This window comes from Phacochoerus africanus, chromosome X, assembly GCF_016906955.1.
Source record: "Phacochoerus africanus isolate WHEZ1 chromosome X, ROS_Pafr_v1, whole genome shotgun sequence".
Taxonomy (NCBI): domain Eukaryota; kingdom Metazoa; phylum Chordata; class Mammalia; order Artiodactyla; family Suidae; genus Phacochoerus; species Phacochoerus africanus.
This window is the reverse complement of record NC_062560.1, coordinates 22940874-22962991: the sequence shown is the minus strand read 5'-3', so window position 1 is coordinate 22962991 and position 22118 is coordinate 22940874. Positions and strand designations below refer to the sequence as shown.

The 22118-nt window shown below is 42.9% G+C and overlaps 1 protein-coding gene across 5 annotated transcripts in view; it reads right to left on the bottom strand.

Annotated features, from left to right (window-relative positions):
* Nucleotides 1-246: 246 nt before the first annotated feature.
* Nucleotides 247-22118, bottom strand: part of PDK3 (pyruvate dehydrogenase kinase 3) — a 114318-nt gene continuing 92446 nt past the window's right edge. For all 5 annotated transcript variants that reach the window (XM_047763959.1, XM_047763961.1, XM_047763960.1 and 2 more), the window contains 4 exons: nucleotides 21456-21566; nucleotides 18294-18407; nucleotides 16044-16183; nucleotides 247-10771 (listed from right to left, as the gene is read on the bottom strand). In XM_047763959.1, coding sequence (XP_047619915.1) covers nucleotides 10741-10771; nucleotides 16044-16183; nucleotides 18294-18407; nucleotides 21456-21566 — 396 coding nt within the window. In that variant the 3' untranslated portion in view covers nucleotides 247-10740. The remainder of the gene's footprint in view (nucleotides 10772-16043; nucleotides 16184-18293; nucleotides 18408-21455; nucleotides 21567-22118) is intronic.

Sequence of the window (22118 nt, the reverse complement as noted above, 5' to 3'; positions counted from 1 at the left end):
AGCAAGGCCAGGGACCAAACCCGCAACCTCATGGTTCCTAGTCAGATTCGTTAACCACTGAGCCACGACGGGAACTCCATAAGAATTTTTTTAAAGCACCCCTGTCCATTCCCAGCAACTCGCAAAGGTGATCGGTGCTGTTCACATACCGAATTTCACAAACCAAGCGAGCAGAAGGCAGACCTTACAGGTGGGTGGGATGAGATTCCAGACCAGAGCTCAGGAAAAGACCACACAGACGCACAGTGAGCCACGACTACCGCTTTATTGTTCGATGACTGTGGTGCCGAACTGTCCTCGTGCTCTGGGACTAGTTTGGCCACGACACACACCACAGATGACTGCAGGACTGCTGGGGACCATTATCTGAGCCACACGCTTCCTCACTTGTGTTTCTCCAACAATAGCAAAAACGAAACACTTTTCTCTACAGAATGACACATTACCTCAGACCAAAGTCATTCTTGACTTGTGACAAGCGTGTAGCAGCCAGGCCACCGAACAGCAGAGGATATGAGGGGCCAGCCTTCTCTCTACAAACCACAAGGCAAAAGGTGAACACTGGACACACACGTACATTTCACTGTTATGTAAACTGATCGTTGCTCAAAGTAAATCAGGCCAGATTTGGACTTAGGGGTACGGTCACTGTGATGAACTTGCACTTCATCTACACGTTGCTCTTCTTCTCTTGTTAAATCAGCTACCACTCCCAGTTTAGACACTGCCCTCAGAGGTTAAGGAGTCATGATGAAACATCAGGCAAGTGGCTTTATACTTAAATGCAGCATTAAATATGTTTGCAAGGGTGTATTTTACTCCGCGTTGACTTTTCTTATGTGGTTCCAGCATTTCTCAAGTATTCACAGCTCGCGTTCTAAATCTGGGAAATATTGAAGTTGCAAGCACTTGTGTACTTTGGCGAGGATGTGAACTTGCAGCAACAGATGGCGTGACGCATAGATAAACCTGAAGCAGCCACGGCGACCTCAGATGACTTTGATACCAAGGAACTCTGCACAGAGCAGGGTTAGCCAGCATGCTGAAGTGGGAGCTTCCACTCTCCTAAAACGTGTGTCATGTCGTCCAGGATGGACTCGAGCAAAGCCCGGGTTCTTAATCGGAGTGGAGCCTTTGGGTCTAGAGTGTCACAGTGAGAAGAGAGAATAACAATGGACATAAAAGAAACAAAGGAAGAGGCAACGGAGCTCGATTCCTTCAACCCTGAATATAGTCAACTTACATTTTTAAAACACATAATACTTTCTAATTTCTAGGTAAACCTCGCTTTGGCTATTTCCACAGAGCCAAGATACATTTAGTTTGGTCTGGACTAAAAAAAAGAAGTTTAAGTACATGCACGATTTATTGGTCAAGTTTACTAGCCAGCTCTAACAGGAATTTTAAAAGTAAAAAGCAAGATACCAAAGGACTTTCTGTGATGCTTCCCCAGGAAGAGTGATAAAGGCAGCTAGAGAAAAAGAGAGCAGTTACAGGATGCTGGCAAGCCCGTTCTATTTTAGGTTTTATGCTGGTTATGACAGCCAGGCAAACCTTGCCTCCGGACGGCGCTCAGCAAGCCAGGCTGCGAAGCCTGCCATCCAGCCTGCGCCCTCTCGGACGGCAGGCCGTTTCCAGCGTTTCCAGATCCCTACGGTCACAGGCTGTGGCTGTGATGATTCGAAAATATTTGTTCTAATTCAAGACGGGGGACAGTAACCTCAGCAGTGTTTTCGATCAAGGCACAGGCCAGTTCTTAGTGTCAAGAGAGTGCTCTTGAAAATACTGATTGAGATGTCCCATGGATAGACAAGGTGAAATGAGAAAAGACTACCATGATATATTATAAACGGCAATGTAACATTTTATATTCATCCTGCCTGTTTTCGCCAACTCCTCATCACTCCTCTTGTACATCAAGCGGGGATCACTGGCAGATGCCTGTGACTTCCAAGCAGATTTCAACTTTATCATTGCCTTTTCAATGCTGAGCAGATACGAAGAGCCAAAATAGAACTGAAGGTTGAGATTCCTTTTATTTTCTCTCGAAAAGAATCTCAAGGTAGGAATATTTTAAAACATTAAGCAGTTCTGTCATTAATAAGCATTCCACTCTAAATGTGCCATTTTCATCCAATTTGGAAGGCAAAGATGAACTGAAGAGCCATTAAGCCGTCCTGATTGCCAGGATTAGGCGTTTCTTCACTTTGCTAACTGCAGAGCAAACATACTGCTTACAGTATATATGATCTTTGACATTTGTGCTGTTTTGGCCCATTTGCAAAATTAGGCCACTCTGAGGTTGGCAAAAGTTAGAATTATTTATAGGATGTTCTTTTAAGTGAGATTTTATTATCCCCAAAAGATTCAATTCCAATGGAAAAGAGAATTTTTGCTGAAAAGCCAAGAAGCAAAATTATCAAGCAAAATCAAACTGTAGGGTTTTTCTATGAAAATCTCAGATAAGCATGATAAAGAGACCCCTGTATACCTCCTAATCAAAGGGCTTTTAGGCGCCACTTACACATGAAAAAGCCTAAAGCACATAGAATCTGCGTGTTGATAAGGGTGAAGTTCAAGTTTCTTGGGTAATGCTGTGTTCCTGAGAAGACAATACTTTTGAAACTCTAGCTCTAGAAATTTAGACAAGAACTCTCAAAGCTGAGTACATCGGGAGAGACGTGCAGAGATTTCCATGGGGATTCTTATCAAAGGCTATTCCCTGAGACATGCAAGGGTAATGAAAATGTAATTCTCTGAGTACAAAAAATGTAAGTTAGAAAATCAATTTGATCTCTTTACTTCTCCCTTCAAGGAAATTACTAAAATAAAAAGATTTATCAGTATAGTCTAAACTCTTCTGTTTGACTTTTTAAAAATTCTTTTTTTTTTTTTTTTTTTTTTAGGGAGAGGCCAGGCACGGGTGAGAAGTTTTCATATACATTCTCTCTCCCAATACTTCTCTTAAAAGATCAATTTTTTAAAGGTACAGAAATAAAAACATGGTTCTCACAATTGTAGCAAACAGTGGAATCCCAAAATGGTTGCATTTTAAAGAATTCAACTGTAATTCTTTACTTTTGGAAAGTATAACATGAAGAAGTTAAGCGAACTTAACGGACTGCTAAAATGATGAGAAATTTTAAAGAATGCAATTGCAATTTTGTACTTTTGGAAGATTTGATGTGAAAAACAAATCCAAAATATCTCTCGATGTAAATTAAAGCTCAAGCCATGGTATTCAAAATTAAAATGATTTACATAATCTACTATACTTTGTGGGGTTTTTTAGTAATTAACCTTCCTGAGGTTGATTTTGTTCTCCTTAGCGTTTGCTTAGCTAAAGTGCTTAATAAAATTTCTACAGAATATATTACCCTCTTCATAGATGAATATTATTTTGAACTACAATCTGACAAAAATCTAACTACATTTAATTATGCTTGATTAATCCAAATGTCACTGAGAGATTTATAGAACAGAGAAATATTTTTCAGGTGAAGTTCATACTCTTTCCACTGCAAGCTCCCTGGATCCATTATTACCACAAATCTACCACTCAGTTCCCTAACATTTAAAAAATAATCCCACCAAAAATATTCCCAGTAGTCCACACTGGACCATGGGACTCCAGGCATCAAGCTCTACTGCTTATCCTTTCCAAGAGCTATGCAGACGCCACCAAAGGCTGAAGCCATCACGTCAAAGGGAGAAGTGAGCCGCTCCTGCAGTGCTGGAGGGAAAAAGATACAGAGACGGGAAGTCAAATACTATTATGAATTTATTAAACACTGCAAGGAGATGAGTGGGATATAAGGGGTGGGCTTTCTTTTAATGCAGGCACTTAACCGTAACAGACATTTGTTGGGAGGCTTTCAGTAGTGAGGCCCCAAGGTGCTTCCATTTATATGCGAATCAATCAACCTAAAGGGTGACAGGCTCTACCTCTGGGAATAACTCAACTGCACGGCATCTTCTGCTCCGCACTCAGATCCACCTTCCCTGAGAACAGAGAGTGTCCTCGCCGGCTCTGCTGCTCCCTCCGAGGGAGCGGGACCCGGACCACCACTGAGGGCCACCCACGTCACAACACAAGAAGCTGCCCGTCTCCTGGCTCCACTGACCCCGTTACTGGGATCCTGGGCAATTCAAGTCCAGGTTTCAGAGACAGATGGAAAGGCATCAACGGGTTTCTTAAGGATTCTGTGACCACGATATTGCTGTCATTTTATTGTCTTCATTTTGAGGGTGAACACAGCTAAGGCTAGAAAGCAGACTTGAGAGGGACGCCTCCTCGGATAACCCTTTCCTCCGGCCCTAAAGCCAGTGCACAAGCAAGTGGTAAAGAGGGTCTCTCCCCTTGACAAGCAGCTCTTTTCACTCCAGCATCACCATCCAGAAGCTGGACGTGGGAAGATGTGGTTGAAACAATCATCTCTGAGGTTCTACAAAGACACAGCTGGCACCTGCTGGGACTGCATCTTTGGTAGGAGAAAAGAGCAGCCCACGCCACACAGCGCAACGAGACCCGCAAAGCCATCTCCTCTCACCGGACCCGGGTCCTCACCAGTCAGCGGTCAGCGAGACAAGGAAACGCACAGAGTCCGAGGCAGACTCTCCAGATGCAGGTGAACAGACGCAAAGAAGGAGAGAACTCAGGACTCAGGGAGGCGCCCTCGTCTAAGGAACCCACCCGTCCATGATGACAACAACAATTACGGGGTTTGGTGCCCGCCTCCTACCACTCAACCCTTGCACTCCCCTTCCTGCCTTGTCTCCCAACTGTGCTAGAAACCGTCCCTGATGAGGGTCTCATCTGACTCCCCCACCAGAACGCGAGCTCCGTGAGACTGGCACTTGCAGCTGCTGTCATCATGGCCATGTGCCCAGCCCTGGGCCTTTCTGGTGCACTGGAGACGCTCGCTATTATTTAAAAGGGAGGCATGAACATGGCTTTCCTTTCCACGGCTCCTCTACCGCCTTTTCGTCTCTCGTCCCTTACACGTGGGCGGTACTCCGCTCTGCATTTCACCCCAGGACAGAACCAGGGCAAAGACTCTGAACGAAGCAGAAGGCACTGCGAAGGCTGGATTTGGATGCACAGAGCAGGGCTGTCATTCCTGCTCCTTGATCGGTATGCTCGGCTCTGAGGCTGAGAAAAGTGTGCCTAGGGGAATATGCTGGCCAGTGAGCAAAGGAGGCTTCAATCCTACAAAGAGGCCAACTAAAACCCCCAACCTGTCATCCCCCTGTAAACGCACTTTCGAAACATCGATTGGTGTGGCACCGGGTCTTAGACCTACAAACCATCACAATGTACATTCCTGAATATCAGCAATCAGCCTGATGAGGAATTCGCTCCTTTCTATTTCTTCATGAACCAAATTTAAAAATGGGGTGATTAAAAAGACAGGTAAGCAAACCTGAGTCACAGTAGAGCTCTCACAGGGTCACCACCCTCAGTGGGGCAGCTTGACTAGCAACCTATCAGTAAGAAATAGTTTACACCACTCTTGATAGCTCTGATTATGTGCTAGTTTGAAATATTCCGAACCAATCAATCACTGCCAATGGCTGGTAAATTCTTGAGTTCATTAAAATGTCACATGGCCCCAGTCTTCAAACCAAAAGGTACTGATCGCTCTAATCAATGGAACAGGAACCCGAGTTAAAAGTTGTCTTTCCACAAAGAACAATAAACAAAAATCCTGTGTTGATTAAGTTATTGATGTTTTTTTTCCCCCGCTAATGATATGGACATTATCTTCACAGTCAATGTTTAAGCACCTGGACAGCTGGGAAGATGGCAGAACGGGCTCATGTTTATATAAGTGTTCCTGCCCTGCAACACATACACACACATCCAGAGGCTGATGGAGACGCTGTCCATGGGGAAACTAATAAAAGCCACCACCCTACACTGAGGACTCCAGGGGAGTGTCTGACAACCAAGTTGAGGACTCATCGAAGAGGATTCGCGCGTTCGTCAAGGAGGCCACAGTTGCTGACAGGGTTCCAATCATGTCTGAACTGGGAGAAACAAAGACGGGCGGGAGGCAGGACAAGCTGAGGGCACACTGCGTGGTCACGTTGCCAGAAGCAAAACCTAGGAGGGGAGGCTGACGTCTCAGCTGCTCCACTTGTGTGCAGAGGAGACAAACAGGCACTCGGGAGCCAAACACGCCAACACTGGCTGTGTATGATCCAGCAATGCAGGCCGAACCTGCTGCAGCCCTCTAAGTCAGCATGGAGTGGAAATGAGGAACCTCGAGAGAAAGCTCTCTCCCGACTGGGATACAGCCACCCCAGGGCAGAGGGGTCGACAGTGTGGAAGGCACTGCGAGAAGGCTTTACCTCGCTCCTTCCTCGCCCCCCCCCTCCACCCGCCCCGTGTCCAGACAGCAGAAAGGAAAACGAAGACAGCCTCCACCATCACGAGCCATTGATGGCAAGCCTTAAGTTCAAGGGTTCAGGTGATGAATGCTTCTCACTTGAAAAAGGGGGAGTCGAGGAGGATTTAAACACACTCTTCTTGGCAGCTAGAACGGGTCCCATGCAAAGACCAAAAAATAGGCAGAAAATGCCATGATGACACTTGTGTATCAATAAAAGAGTAAAACAACACAGAAGAAAAGGAATGAAAGCAGCAAAAGACAAACACACTCTGGAAACACAATGACTGCAGAAACCACAAAAACTGTAGACAACACAGTTCAGCCTTCCAAGAAATGAAATAGGGAGTCAAATGGGACAAGAGGATGAGAAAAAAAAGCCATCAGAGCTAAGGAAAGACACAGAGGGGGAAAAACACTGTAGCAGAAGGGAAGGCCACATGGAAAAGGGAGTCAGTGAAATGGGAGGATAAGACCTGAGGAAAAAAAAATAACACCACGGGAAGAAACACAAGGAGACCAAGGCTCTCAAAGGAAAGCTAAGTGTGCAGGACAGAGAACAGAGAGCCAACATGGGGACACCCCATAAAGTGAAGAGAAACACAGGAAGGCCTGAATGTCGATGTCTGATGCTCACTGGGTACCAGATCAAGCCAGCTCTGAGATACACATGAATGAAGTTCCTGCACTTCCAGGATCAACAAGAAATCACAAGTACTCGGGGGAAACCAGCAGATCACCCACAAAAGGGAAAGAAAAACTCTGTCTGGACTCAGCCCTCTCAGTGGCCCCAGACACCTGAAGACCACAGAGGGATGGCTCCAAAGAAGTGAGAGAAAAAAGACGTGATCCGAGAATCTGACCGCCGGCCGAGCTCCTGTTCATAAGGAACGGCCACAGAAAGGCATTTGTAACCACACGAGAAAAGTCCAGCTGAAGCTATAGCCTGTCTACAAAAAGATAAAAGCTTTGACTCACCAACGTGGAAGCTCTGTATAGAGAGGGCTGGCCGTGAGCACTGAGTTCATTCAAACATAGAATTAAGTCTAGAGAAGTCCAGCAATTACCTATGGTGACACACTCTAGAGTCACCTGCCTTTCTAGTCAAAAGCTGCTGAACTCACTCGCTAACCGCCTCGAACTAACTTTGCCAAAATGAAAATGCAAAAGAAAACCTCTCTTGAATGGAATTCTCTGATGTTACAGAGAAATTTTGATTTACATCTTCCACCCTTGAGGGTTAATATCCAAGAAATTCCTCCAAAGAGATAATGCCAATTAGCTAGTGCACAGCTGAGAGCCGGGCCTGGGAACAAAAAGACGCAAGCGCTCACTGTGGTTCTTCCACGCCGCCGTGGCAAACCACCGAACTGCTTTGGAACGCACATGAAAAACAAGAGATAATTCCCACATGGTCCACCTTACAGCATCGTACGAATCTGGTGGGATGCCGTATGTGCAAGTTCTTTGGAATCTATAAGCAAGGGTATAAAACCACGTCACCTGATTGGATGGAAAGAAGCATGAAGGAGCCAAATCAGACATTCAGAGACAAGGAAAGGATCGGATGGCTCCTGTGGACCCAACCCTACTTCCTTCTTTTCATTTCTCTCCATTTTCAAGCCACCTCTTAGCACTATAAAAAGGAAATTCAGTCCTTCCATAGCTCCTGACCTGAACGATTTTTAATTTGGAAACAAAGAGAATTTAAGAACTCAGAAAGATGCTACTCACCATCCAAGGTAAATGTATGCCAATTTCCATTCATTGATTCAACCAGTATTTATTAAGCACCTACTGTGAGTCAGCTACAACTTCAAATAGGAGATATTGTCCCCCAATACTTAAAATAAGATCAAGGAAATGAGAAAGGCAGAAGAATTGGGAGAACCTAACAAATTAAGCTGAAAATCGGTTCATGTCTATTTATATTACAACTTATATGTAGAAATGTGACCATACGCTTAGAGACAAAACCCAGCTAACAGCCAGGGGGATGCACCCAAGTTCAGAGAATCATGTACAGCCAACAAAAAGGATAAATGAATCCTTGGGGCAGCTATTGTGCAAATGCAAGCTGTTCCTGATACTTGTCTTATGGTTGCTTTGGAAGCAAAGTTAATTTTTTTTTCTTTTTTGGACACGCCTAGGGCATATGGAAGTTCCTGAGTCAGGGATCAAACCTGCACCAAAGGAGCGACCTGAGCTGCAGGAGTGACAATACCGATCCTTAACCCTCTGCGCTACAGAGGAACTTCCAAAGTTAAATGCTTAATGCAGAAAACAAAAGACGGGAGAGGCAAGATTGTCCTGGGGGCAGATGGACAGGAGTAAGCCCTAAAGTCTATCTATAAAGAACTACCTCTTAAGTGATTACAACACTGAGAGAAATCTTTACTTTAGAAAAAGACCGATAAATGGAGGCAAGCTATATGCTTTTTTTTTTTCGCATCAGCTTTTCCAGCTCCAACCTTTCCACACAGCTTGTTGTGAGGGCCTAATGATCCACGGGCATTCCTCAAGCACACAGTAAGGCACTGCCAGAACAAGGCAGGAGGCGACACCGCTGAACCTGCTGCCTCCTTCCCCTACAGTGTACCAGACTTGAATGTGTAAGAGGCGGTGGTTGGAAATGGAGGCCAAGCAAGATGCTGACAGGCTATCTGATGTTTATAAGCCGGGGTCTTTAAACATAAAGGGCTGTTATTTTTACATCTTTATACCACAAGGAAATCATCATAGGGAACAGCCCCATTCCCAAGACACTGACTCAGGCCTCAAAAACCAGGCCTCCATATGGACCATCTCCTCATCCAGACCTTGGAAGGAGGTCGGTCTTTTTCCATGTCAGTTCCCCGATGAGAGCCTTCTAAGGGTGGAAGAGACAAGCTCTTTCTAAAGATGAAGGAACTACCATGAGCTCAGGGAATGTAACAAAATGAAAGCATATCAGATTCAGTGGAGCTAAGAGAAACAGAGCTGCCATCAACGCAAGTGCAGCCGGTCAGAATGGCACTCCTTCCACCCAGGGGAAGATCCCCACGTGATGGCAGTGGGGACAAGTGTGTTGGTACTGTGGTATGACTAAAGGAGGAGGAATACATCACAAGTTACAGCTTTTAAATCAGTGGATTCAATACATAAACAGTGGATGGAAACATACGTACGTTAAAAGAGGGCAGAAGTCAAAGTAGATGGTCTATACGAAAAATTATACCAAAGAGAAACACATCCTGTGGAGCTGTGTAAGTCATGGATTTTAATCTGGACTCTCAGATAGTGTCCGCTTCTAAGGATAAGTATAATACAGCTCCACCTGCCTCACCCCAAGTCCTCTGACAATTAAACCTCTCAGCAAAGAGTAAAGGATGGTGAAAATCACATCGGCAATTCTAAAACTGGCCCAAATTCCTGAAAATGTATTTTTATGCAGACCTAGGGCATTTTTCAAAATGAACTAGAAAGAACTTTTCCCTTCGACAGTCTATTTTACAACTAGTAAAGTGCATCACAGAAGGACTTAGAAAACTGCAAAGGGATATAATATGACAAAAGGACTGTATCTGACGGTAAAATTTTTACATAAGTGTAACAACTCCACTTCCCATTCTCTGCAGACTTGACGATGACCAGAAGGTAGTTTTTCACTTAAGATCTTTGCAACCAAGCAGATAAGCGAAAAACTCAAAGACAACGTTTGGAACGCTTTAATCGACAGAATGGAAGCATACAACTGAATTTCAGAATAAAATCAATGCGCTCAAGAGGAAGACCTAACACAAAAATGCCCACACCTCGAAATGAGAATATGGTCAGATGGAAGAAGGCCAAATTCTGAATCAGAGAGTGAGGGGGGGCTGCATAAGAGACAGGAGGGGCACTGGGACTGAACTGTCAAGACATGCTCAGCTCATGTCTTCAACTTCCAGACTCCTCAGGCCTAAGTTGTCAGGGGCAAACATGGTATTTGGTCACCAAGAGCAAAAGCAGAGACCTGCTGTATGTGGAATGCGGAGGGAAGACATCGGGGGAGATGGTAGACTCGGTAAGAAGAGAGAGGTATGAGGGCGCAAGCGCGTACGAGGCTCCGCCTCCTCTTATGACAGGCGCCACCCAAACCAGGGCAAGGTACTACAAAAATTGACTCGAGTTACTACTTTAGCGGAGATCTGGAGTAGTTACAGGAAACTTCTGTGGAAAAGGTCCAGCTCGTATGGAGAGAATACACATTCAAGCACTGGATTAGCTATAGTGCCACACTCAGAGTTGGTGGAGGAAAGGAGCGCCTTCTGGATGATGGGCAGAAGACATTCTTGGCTTCACAGAGAGGATCGAAGCATTCAGTTCTTTACAAAGTTCTGTTAGTCTTGATCTTGTCCCTACAAAGGAAATAAAGGAGAGATCCACAGTGAGTTTATGAGTACAAGCCTCTCTATTTTACCCATTACTTAGAGCATCTAGTTACAGTGGTTACTTTCAAAACCTGGGTCTAATTTCAGAATTATCCTCTATGGTTACTACAGAAAAAGAATTACCATTTAATGACTTTAAAAGAGTTCTTCACTCTCAGTTAAAAACCTGATTAGAATTGAGGAATCAGACATAGAGAACAGACCTGTGGTTACCAAGGAGGCGGGGAAGGGAGTGGGATGGGAAGGAGTTTGGGGTTAGTAGATACCAACTATTACATTTAGGATGGATAAACAACAAGGTCCTACTGTATAGCACAGGGAAGTTTTATCAGTTTCCTGGGATAGATCATGATAGAAAAGAATACAAAAAAGAATGTATATGTATGTAGAACGGAGTCATTTTGCTGCACAGCAGAAAATGGCACAACACTGTAAATCAACCGTAACTTTTTTTCTTTTGAGGGGCGCACCTGTGGCACATGGACATTCTCGGGCTAGGGGGTTGAATCAGAGCTACAGCTGCCAGCCTACACCACAGACACAGTAACTCAGGATCTGAGCCTCATCTATGACCTAAACTGCAACCTGTGGCAACACTGGATCCTTAACCTACTGAGCGAGGCCAGGGTTCAAACCTACACCCTCATGGATATTATGTCGGGTTCTTAACCTGATGAACCACAATGGGAACTCCAAATCAACAGGACTTTAATAAAATCTTTTTAAAAAAAGGAATGAGGAATCACTGGGTATGGGTAAGGGGTTTCTTTTGGGGATGGTGAATATGTTCTAAAATTAGACAGTGGTGAGGGTCACACAACTCTGCGAATATACTAAATACACTTTAAAAGGGTGAATTTTATGGTATGTGAATTACATCTCAATAAAGCTCTTATTAAAAAATGTCCTTAGAGAATAAATTTTCTTAGGATTTCTCATTCACCTAGTGAATTTACCATACCTACTACTTTCCCAAGGCTGCCATCCTATTTGTATCATTTAACAATTTTAAGTGTCAGGCTAACCATTTTAGAATCTTAAAAATTCCTTTCTGCTAAAATTTGTCTAATAAGATATTAGATTAAGATTTGTCTAATTAGATATTAGATATCATACTTAATTAGTATACAAGCTGCTAGACTGTTTAAAGTTTTTATTTATTTATTTATTTTTGTCTTTTTGCCTTTTCTAGGGCCACTCCCACGGCATAAGGAGGTTCCCAGGCTAGGGGTCGAATCGGAGCTGTAGCCACCGGCCTACGCCAGAGCCATAGCAACGCAGGATCTGAGCCGTGTCTGCAACCTACACCACAGCTCACGGCAACGCCGGATCCTTAACCCACTGAGCGAGGCCTGGGATCAAACCCGCAACCTCATGGTTCCTAGTCGGATTCGTTAACCACTGCGCCACAACGGGAACTCCTGTTTAAAGTTTTTAAATAGCTGTTAAAACAAAACTCAACTAAAGTACTCCTTTTACATTCCAAATGGACCTTAACATTTATAAAGACTGCTTTTGTACTACTCAAATAACTCCCCCTACAAGAGCAATAGTTGGAATTAACACTGATGCCCTACATGCTACTTGATTTACAAACCAACTAAAAATTGAATCAAGGGAAACCAATCCAGGTGTTTCAAGCTGATTTAGCTTAATCTTCGCTAGGGATGGTGTGTGTGTGTATGTGTACACACACCTTGTGTACACTTCCATTCATGGGCACAACCCCTCTAATTTCATCATTGGAGGCAAGTGACCAGCCCAGCAATATTGTACAGAGGTCCATCACAATACTTTCATAGGAACAAAAACGGGAGTTCCCTGGTGGCCTAGTGGTTAAGGATTCAGCATTGTCAATGTTGTGGCTCGGGTTCAATCCCTGGCCCAGGAACTTCTGCAAGCCGCAGGCGTGGCCAAAATAAATAAATCAATAAAATGAACATCAATATAGATATCCTTTATATTATTCATCAGAAAAGACCAATACTACTATAATGGTACAAAATCACAAAGCTAAATCAACTATATTTGTATACACATACCTTTCTGTTGCACTGGGTTAGGAATCAAGGCTTTCAGGGTAAGAGGAAATATATGTAATTAAAATATATTAGGGAGAGACACTGTAATGTTAAAATTGAACAAAAATATGAAAAAGAACTTTAACTTTAAAAAAAAGGTATATATTTATACCTGTCCAGAAAGGGAAACTAGAAAAAGTATACTGTACACCGCCAACTCCCAGATGAGGGTCTATAACACCCATTAAAAGGAAACAGGAGTCCTTGTGGAAAATGGCTGATTCTAGACAAAGTGTAAGATGAGTCTAGAACATTGTTTTGCGTCAGAAAGCAAGGAAGCTTTCAAAGATGAATAGGGTTTTGTCAATGGAACACAGAGGATGTGGCTCAAAATAGCTTTCTTTGGCCAAAGGTGTGTCAGTTTTAGCATCGAAAAGATGGCCACTACATGCAATAACATGAGCGAACCTCATGGAAAGCCAGACGCAAAAAGAGCACATACTACATGTTCCTTTTGTTTTTAAGTTCAAGAAGCGAGAGAGTCAGATATATTGATAGGTGATAGGGCTGGAATAATGGTTACATGATGGGGAGGGAAGAAGGAGCAGAGTTTGTCCAGAAAGTGGCCTTTTTGGGTACTTGAAATATAGATGTAAAAACTCATCAAGCTACAAACTTAAGATTTGTATACTTATATACACACACACACGTGTATATATGAGCATGTACACATATATATGTTAAACACTGATTAAAACATATTAAAGGCATAAAAATCTATAATATCTATAATAACGTTTTCAAAAAGAGAAAGGCAGAAACTCATTTGTCACCATTTAAGGCAGCTTTTAACGTCTTACCTTGAAAATTGGTAATTAAAGGGAAAGATTTAAATGCTTATCCTGTCTTGCCAGAAGGGACTGCTTCAAAACTAAATGGCCTTAGTTGATGAGGAAGACCTTTATAGGAGAATGCCAACTAGTAATTGTCAAAGGAAGGATGCTAACAAAAAAACTCATCATCATTTTATGAATGTTAATAAAATTACAGATTCAGGCCAAATTTATCAAGTGGTGTTAAAAACCACTAGGTGATGGTTGCATGGTGCCAAAATAACACTAAGGAGGTTACTTTCTGCTGGAGAAGGGAAAATGAACTATACTATGGAGGGATCCAATAGTCATCATCTGAATTATCATCAGTCTAGCAAAAAAAATTCTCCATTGAGCCTTTAGATGAACTTGTGGTTTACGGGAGATACAGGGAAAGGGGGACAAATTAAATGATATTTCAAAGAAGAAATCAAACAAATCAAAGTGGGATATTTCTGGAGGACAAGTGGCATGGTCTCTCAGCAATGAAAAACTGTTCTAGATTAAAGACAACTTGAGACCTGAGTAGATGTGTTATGTGGTCCTGGAATTGATTTGTCATTTGGACAAATCAGAGGAATTTTCATGATGAAAATTATGGAAAGGTGGAGATAGTTATATGAAATAAAACTAGGTTGTATAACAGTATGAAAAGTATGATCTCATTTGGGGAAAAATACATATACGTATACACCAAAAGCAAAATATATGGAAGAACACAGAGAAAACTTTAAGAATGGTCATCTCTAGGTTGTGGGAATACAGCAGTTTTTCTTTTCTTTTTTTCTTGTTTATATTTTCTTACGTTTTACAATGTACATATACTGCCTTTTTTTTTTCTTTCTATTTTTAGGGCTGCACCTGCAGCATATGGAGGTTCCCAGGCTAGGGGTCAAATCGGAGCTGTAGCTGCCGGCCTGCACCACGGCCACAGCGACGCCAGATCCGAGCTTTGTCTGTGACCTACACCACAGCTCATGGTAATGCCGATTCTTAACCCACTGAACGAGGCCAGGAATCGAACCTGCGTCCTCTCAGTTGCTAGTCAAATTCGATTCCACTGAGCCACGATGGGAACTCCCATATACTGCTTTTCTATTACTAAAAGGTTATTTTAAATAAATACAACCCCTGCTGTTGCTAGAGTTGGAACTTAAAGGTAGTCGGAAGGAAAAAAAAACAAAAAAAAACGACTAGAAATAAAAGATTGGATTGTTGCCCTTATTACCATGAAGTAGTCAAACTCATCCTGTGATTGATAATTTTCCTTCTTCATGTTTTCATTTTTTATTGTGGTCAACTGTACATAAAATTTACCATCTGATTAAGATGGTAAAAAATGGGGTTTTTTTGGGGGGGTACAGTTCAGTGGCATTAAGTACTTTCACAGTGTTGTGGAACCATCATCATCGTCCACCTCCAGACTTTCTCAACTGAAACTCTGTCCTATTTAACACTAACCTCCCTTTCTGCCTTCTCCCCAGCCCCCAGAAACCTCTACTCTGTTTCTAGGTACCCCCTGTAAGTGGAGTCGTAGGTGGAATCATACAACATTTGTCCTCTGGGGTCTAGCTTATTTCACTTAGCATAAAGACTTCAAGGTTTGTCTACACTGTAGCATGCGTCAGACCTTTATTCCTTCTAAAGGGTGAATAAAATATTCCTTAAGGTGGATAAAACCACATTTTATTTATTATTTTTGTCTTTTGGGGGGCCACACCCACAGTATATGGAGGTTCCCATGCTAGGGGTCAAATCGGAGCTTCTACTGCCGGCCTCCACCACAGCCACAGCAACACCAGATCCGAGCCATGTCTTTGACCTACACCACACCTCATGGCAATGCTGGATCCTTAACCCACTGAGCGAGGTCAGGAATCAAATCTGCATCCTCAGGGATACTCGTCAGATTCGTTCCCGCCAAGCCATGACGGGAACTCCCAAACCACATTTTGATTATTTTAACTTTATTTTTCAAGTTACAACCCACCTACAGACCTTCTCTAAACATTCTTCAGTCAATCTCTATGGATGATGACAATTAGAAACTTAATTACTTTTGAAATAAGATTCATGGCTGCATAAACCCCACTTAGTGCTATCCATACCTCCACAGAGCAAGGAATCTGAGAACATCAGCGCCTCTATTGCTACTCTGGCTGTCCAACTCTTGCTATTTTTCCTCCCTGGGCTGAAAAAGCTACTTCAAGCCTTCTTTCTTTAGGGATCACTTTGCTTTTCAAGGGATAAAACTATAAAGATGTGGCTGAAAATCTCAATCATCTGGCTGGTACACTTTGGAGAAAAATCAGATACTTTATAACCGAAAGAAAAGTGGAAAATTACTGTTTCGCCTTGTATTTGGAAGCGTCTCTGGGTTCACTGCTGGGGTTGCTCCAGTCGTCAGCCTCAGGTGTGGTCTTGTAATGGCGCCACGCGGACTTATTAAAAACTGGAAGTCTCTCAAATGATTCACTTGAAAGGGCCTAAGGGAAAAACAAAAATATATACCCAAGGTCGAGAGTATCATTCTTCTCACATGAAACACTAACCCAAATTTTACATGGTAAAGAATGAGAAACCTTGATACATTACTTTTGGAGTTAAATTCAAACTACATTTTAGTTACGTTTACTTAGGCCAGGATGAAATGAAAGCTTTTTTTTTTTTTTTAAAGGAATTCAAAACATCCACTCACAGAAAACCAGTACTGAAGTACACATAATCAGAACCAAAGGCATTTTAATTCCCTTAATAGTGATGTCAGATACTCAATTGCCTTGATTACGTGGTCTGAGATCAAACACTATTGGTCCCTGGGCAACCGCCTTCCCAGAGAGCCCTGAAGAAATAAAGTTTCAATGTAGTACATGAGCTGTGGTGTAGGTCACAGACGCAGCTCAGATCTGACTTTGCTATGGCTATGGTGTAGGCCAGCGGCTACAGCTCCAATTCGACCTCGAGCCTGGGAACCTCCATATGCAGTGGGTGCAGCCCTAAAAAAAAAAAAAAAGCCGAAAAAAAAGCCAAAAAAAAAGAAATAAAGTTTCATACATAGTAGATTTATAAATATAAGCTCATAAAGTGATATCAAACAGCACATCATTTATATGCATGCATTGGCATCTAAGATAAACACTCCAAAAACCCGACTGTCTTATGTTCTAACACACTATGCAGCTGTTAGAAAGGAGGAGCCAGTTCTAACATAAAATTATATTGAAAGAGCTCCAAGATATACTAGAATGTAAAAAAAAGAAAAGGGGAGCTCCCTTTGTGGCTCAGTGGTTAACAAACCCGACTAGCATCCATGAGGACTGGGGTTCAATCTCTGGCCTCGCACAGCAGGTTAAGGATCTGGCATTGCCGTGAGCTGTGGTGTAGGTTGGAGACTCGGCTCGGATCCCACGTTGCTGTGGCTGTGGTGTAGGCCGGCAGCTGTAGCTCCGATTGGACCCCTAGCCTGGGAACCTCCAGATGCCGAGGGTATGGCCCTAAAAAGGCAAAAAAAAAAAAAAAGTGCTAAAAAACTTTTTGGTGTGAAAAATTAGATTTCTCCCCCAATGTTTATGAATGCAGAATCAATTTCTAAGAGGGTCCATGTGAAAGTGGTACTCATGGTCCCTTGTGGGAAAGAGAGCCAGGTGGTTCAGGGCCATTGATGGGAGCAACTTAGTTTTCCCTTTTGTGGCTTTTAAATTTTGTACTATGTGCCTCTATCACCTATTCAAAAAATAATCCCAATGTTCTAGAGTGTAGAAGGAAAGAAAAGTCCATCAAGGAATGAGAAAACTTGTATTTCAGAGAACTTTGTTAGTGTATCAGCCTTTTAGGTAACCATATCATGAGCACTGAATTCTTGTAACTTTCAGAAAGCCAGCAAGTTTCTAACGCAAAAGACTAAGAGACTTTGGTTTATGAAAACCTGTCCACTTTTAGATTAATCCTTCAATGGATATGCAATGTTTTTAAAAAAATCACAGCTTAAAATTATGGTTTTAAAAGAAATCAGTATTTAAATTGTTATATCCTCAATGTTTCCTATTTTGCTATACCGAAGCATAACATCAGGGGTAGAACGTAACTGGATTTGCACATAAAATTGGAGTAGATTTGGGAGTTCCCATCGTGGCTCAGTGGTTAGCGAATCCGACTAGGAACCATGAGGTTGCGGGTTTGATCCCAGGCCTCGCTCAGTGGGTTAAGGATCCGGCGTTGACGTGAGCTGTGGTGTAGGTTGCAGACGTGGCTCGGATCCCATGTTGCTGTGGCTGTGGCGTAGGCCGGCAGCTACAGCTTCAATTGGACCCCTAGCCTGGGAACCTCCATATGCCGCAGGAGTGGCCCTAGAAAAGGCAAAAAAGACAACAAATCAAAACAAAACAACAACAAAAAAAAACTGGAGTAAATTTTTTGAGCCAAATATAAAAGATGATATAGTAGTAGGAATTGACAGAACACTGTAAATCAATTAGAGTGAAAAAATAAAAATCATAAAATAAAAAAAGATGGTACAGTGCTATTCTCCATTAGGTATTAGACTTACAGCTTTAAAAAGTAAAGATGCCTTCCTATACCAGAAATAAAATGCAGTACCTTCAAATAAATGACAGCATCAGTACCCACACCTTCCATGGAATAAAGTTTTAGATCTCCTTGAAAATATCTAGCATACAGACGAGAAATTGGCAAGCCATAACCAAATCCAGCCTACAGAGAAAAGAAAAAATTAATACAGTGACACAGCACAAAACGCTAACATGTTTCGTCTGAGGGCCATCTGGAAGATTAAAATAAATTATTGATTCACATTTACAGCAAATACATTATGGACCCAGCCTTTACAATGATGTACGTGCTCATCTACGGCAAACAATCTATTTTCACCCTCAAAAATACTCCTATGTTTGGAAAAGAATAGAAATACTCCGATTTTTGAGCATTTTAAAGCACATTTTTAGCACTGTTGAAGCAAATCCCAAATCAAGTGGAATCTGAACTGGAAATCAAGCTAAACCACATCATTCCAAAGTTCCGTTATCTGATTTATTTGTCCTTTAAAGTGAAAGTTAAATTGAGCAGTACAGAAGTTGAAATCTACCAGTACCGAGGCTAACACAATGAAAAGAAAGCAATCTCCTAAGAGCTACTTCTAAGGCTCTGAGGATGCTCCAGTATTTTGACATATGGCAGTCCATATATTCTGAGACAAGACAACAATCCCAATACCTCCTCCTAGATCACAGAATTCTGACTACTAATAACAGGTTGTTGGGGAAAACAAATGGTCTCTGATATTGACAAGAACAATAAGAACAATTGAGACTGATTTCAACAACTCCGGGATGGAGAGGAAGGGGCTGTTTGCAAGCTCTGGCCCCTGGGATTAAGTCCAGTGGGGAAGCCACTTGCACAGCAGTGGATGCTTGCGCTCTAGGCAGAGACAAGACCTGAGGTGAAATGCCCATTTTGTGCAACTGTGAGCAGACTGCTCAACCTCTCTGAGACTGTTTTCTCATCTGAAAATGTAATAAAAAGCTCACCTCAGAGCTGCTCTACGAATTAAATGATAACGGTAAGTATAAAGTCTGGGCACAGTGCCTAAGACACAGCAAAACTATCCTAGAAATTTTACTGAGCTCTGTGGCTTTCGACAATTTTCTAACATCTTGCCTAGATTCCTTCCTCAGGGTAGGGCCTAACCCTAAGGGCTGGATGTGACAGAGTGCACTGTCACTGAAGGGCTACAGGACTGGCAGAATGTGGCCAGGGGTGAATATGAGAAAGCCACAATGGTGACCGAAGTCACCAGAGCAAAGAAACCAGTGTACTCCAGGAAGAGGCCTAGGAACTCTCTGTCTCTCCCACTCCAGCAGGGCCTAGAGCCTGCCCACAGGTCTACCAGGGAACAGCCGAGAACTCCCAAAGCAGTTCTGTGTGTGAGGAGGCAGGTAAGCCCAGAGTTCTGCAGAACACAAAGGAGGAGCCTCTACCTTGGATTCGGTCAGGTTCAAGAACGTCTTCCCGGGGTGTCAAAGGGTCACGAGGAGGGGGATAGGAGGATACAGCCAAAAAAGAAACGTGTGTGTCACGGCACAGAGCTGTAACATCGCAAGGTGTCTGATGAGGAAATTATGTTTCCTAGTAGTACATATTCACATGCCCATGTAAAAGCTGAGGCAATCTGACCAACTGGGAGTGATTGGGAGAGATGCCAGTGGAGGCATTTCTTCAAAAGGAGAGCCACACGGTACACTGGAAAGAATGCAGACATGGCCAGTGCCAGCTGTGACGATGAGCTCATGATCTTGGGCAAGGCACTAACCTCACTGGCTCATCTATAAAGTGGGAGGCTGGATGCATACTTTGTAAAGATCTCTTACTTCAGTTGCTCAGTTTCATTTTTAAAAAACTATGACATGACAGCTGTCCTCAAGATGCTATTTTGAGACCTGGAACAGATGATCTATATTCCTTTCCAACAACTGGGGAAGGCTCTAGATTTGCTTGCTTGTCGTGTTTTGTTTGTTTGTTTTTTCCTTTTGACATTTAAGACACTGGTCAAGGATTTCCCATCATGGCTCAGTGGTTAACGAATCTGACTAGTATCCATGAGGACGCAGGTTCAATCCCTGGCCTTGCTCAGCGGGTTAAGGATCCAGCGTCGCCGTGAGCCATGGTGTAAGTTGCAAACACGGCTTGGATCCAGCATTGCTGTGGCTGTGGCGTAGGCTGGCGGCCACAGCCCCGATTTGACCCCTAGTCTGGGAACCTCTACATGCCTCGGGTGTAGCCCTAAAAAAGCAAAAACCCAACCAACCAAACAAACGAAAAAGATACTGGTTGAGACAATGCCTTTCAAAATTCTTGCCTTTCAAGAATTTTCTTGAATCCTATGTAAATGACTTTTTCTCTGTTTTCAACATGCTGTGTTAAACTGTCTCGGAAAAAAAATGATGCTAAGGGTTGGATTTTATTCATACAAATAAAATATGATCTTATGTGCTTATCAGTCAGGTAGGACTTGAAAATGAAAATTTATACCCTGAACCATTTTGCCGACTGATAGAAATGTTGCTGTGTTTAATGACACAGGGTTCAATCGTTGTTTCTCAATTAGAAACACTCAGCGGGGGAAGAAAGTGTGGCCCTACCAGCATCTAAATGATGCCATGGTAACCAGAGGCTTTCCTCACTGCCTTAATAGGGCTGAAGGTTATTTCCACAGTGAGACAGAAAGGGCTCAGAAAATGCTCATGCCACCTATATGTTTCCTGCTTATGTTACTTCATATAAAAAAAATGTAATGTGCTTATAATTTACCATTTTAATTATATAAACAAATTTGGCAGGGGAAGTTCAAAGGCCCTGGGTGATTTGGGCCTCAATGGTATGCAGCGCCAAAGGGCCCAGGGCCAGCTGCAGCCATACACGCTGTGCTGCTCCCTGCTCACCTGCAATTACGCTTCCACCCCCTCTAAGGGGAGCGCCAGGCGCAGTCTCAACCACAGGGACACGCTTTTTCTCTGTATTGGGGAGGTAGGCACTTAGCTTTGAGTGTTTCTTCGACACAAATTAGAGAAGAAATCTGAGTCCAAGGGATTCAGAAAGAAAGCCTAAATTCCACCCCCTCCTTCAAACCATGTGGAAAACATTCAAATTCAACAAGGCCAATGCAACAGCCTGAGGGGAAAGGGGGCAGCTCTGCCCCTCCTCGGGTTAATGGTCTTTTTCTAAGCAGCAGTTTTAGATGCTTACCAGAGGGGCAGCTCTTGTAGGCTCCAGGCTAGGTCTCGGAGCAGTTGAATACATGTAGTTAAAAAGACGATCTATTTTTCGTAGTGGGACCCCACCACCTAAGTCACTTATCTGTAATATACAAAATGTTTTTAAAAAAAAAAAAAAGAAGAAAGAAAGAAAAAGAAGAGGTCAATCTATACTTAGTAGGAGACAAGGAGTTCATGAAATAAAGTACATACGAGATTATTCTAAATCATGCAAGAGGAGTTCCTGTTGTAGCCCAGTGGGTTAAGAACCCAACTAGTATCCACGAGGATGTGGGTTCAACCCCTGGCCTCGCTCAGTGGGTTAAGGATCTGGCGCTGCCGTGAGCTGTGGTGTAGGCTGGCAGCTGCAGCTCTCATTTGACCCCTAGCGTGGCAACTTCTATATGCCGCGGGTGTGGCCCTAAAAAGAAATAAAATAAAATGAAACAAAATGAAATAAAAATGAAATGAATAAAATAAAGTAAAATAAAATAAGATAAACATGCAAGGGTTTGAACCGCCACCCCCCCCCCAGTGAAATATGGCCCCTTTGCGAACAGTGTAAAACAAAGGAGGCAGGGAAGTGTGGTTAGGATCCAATAGGCTTGGGTTTGAGATCTTGGCAACCACCCTAAAAAATGGGGTTCTAATGAAC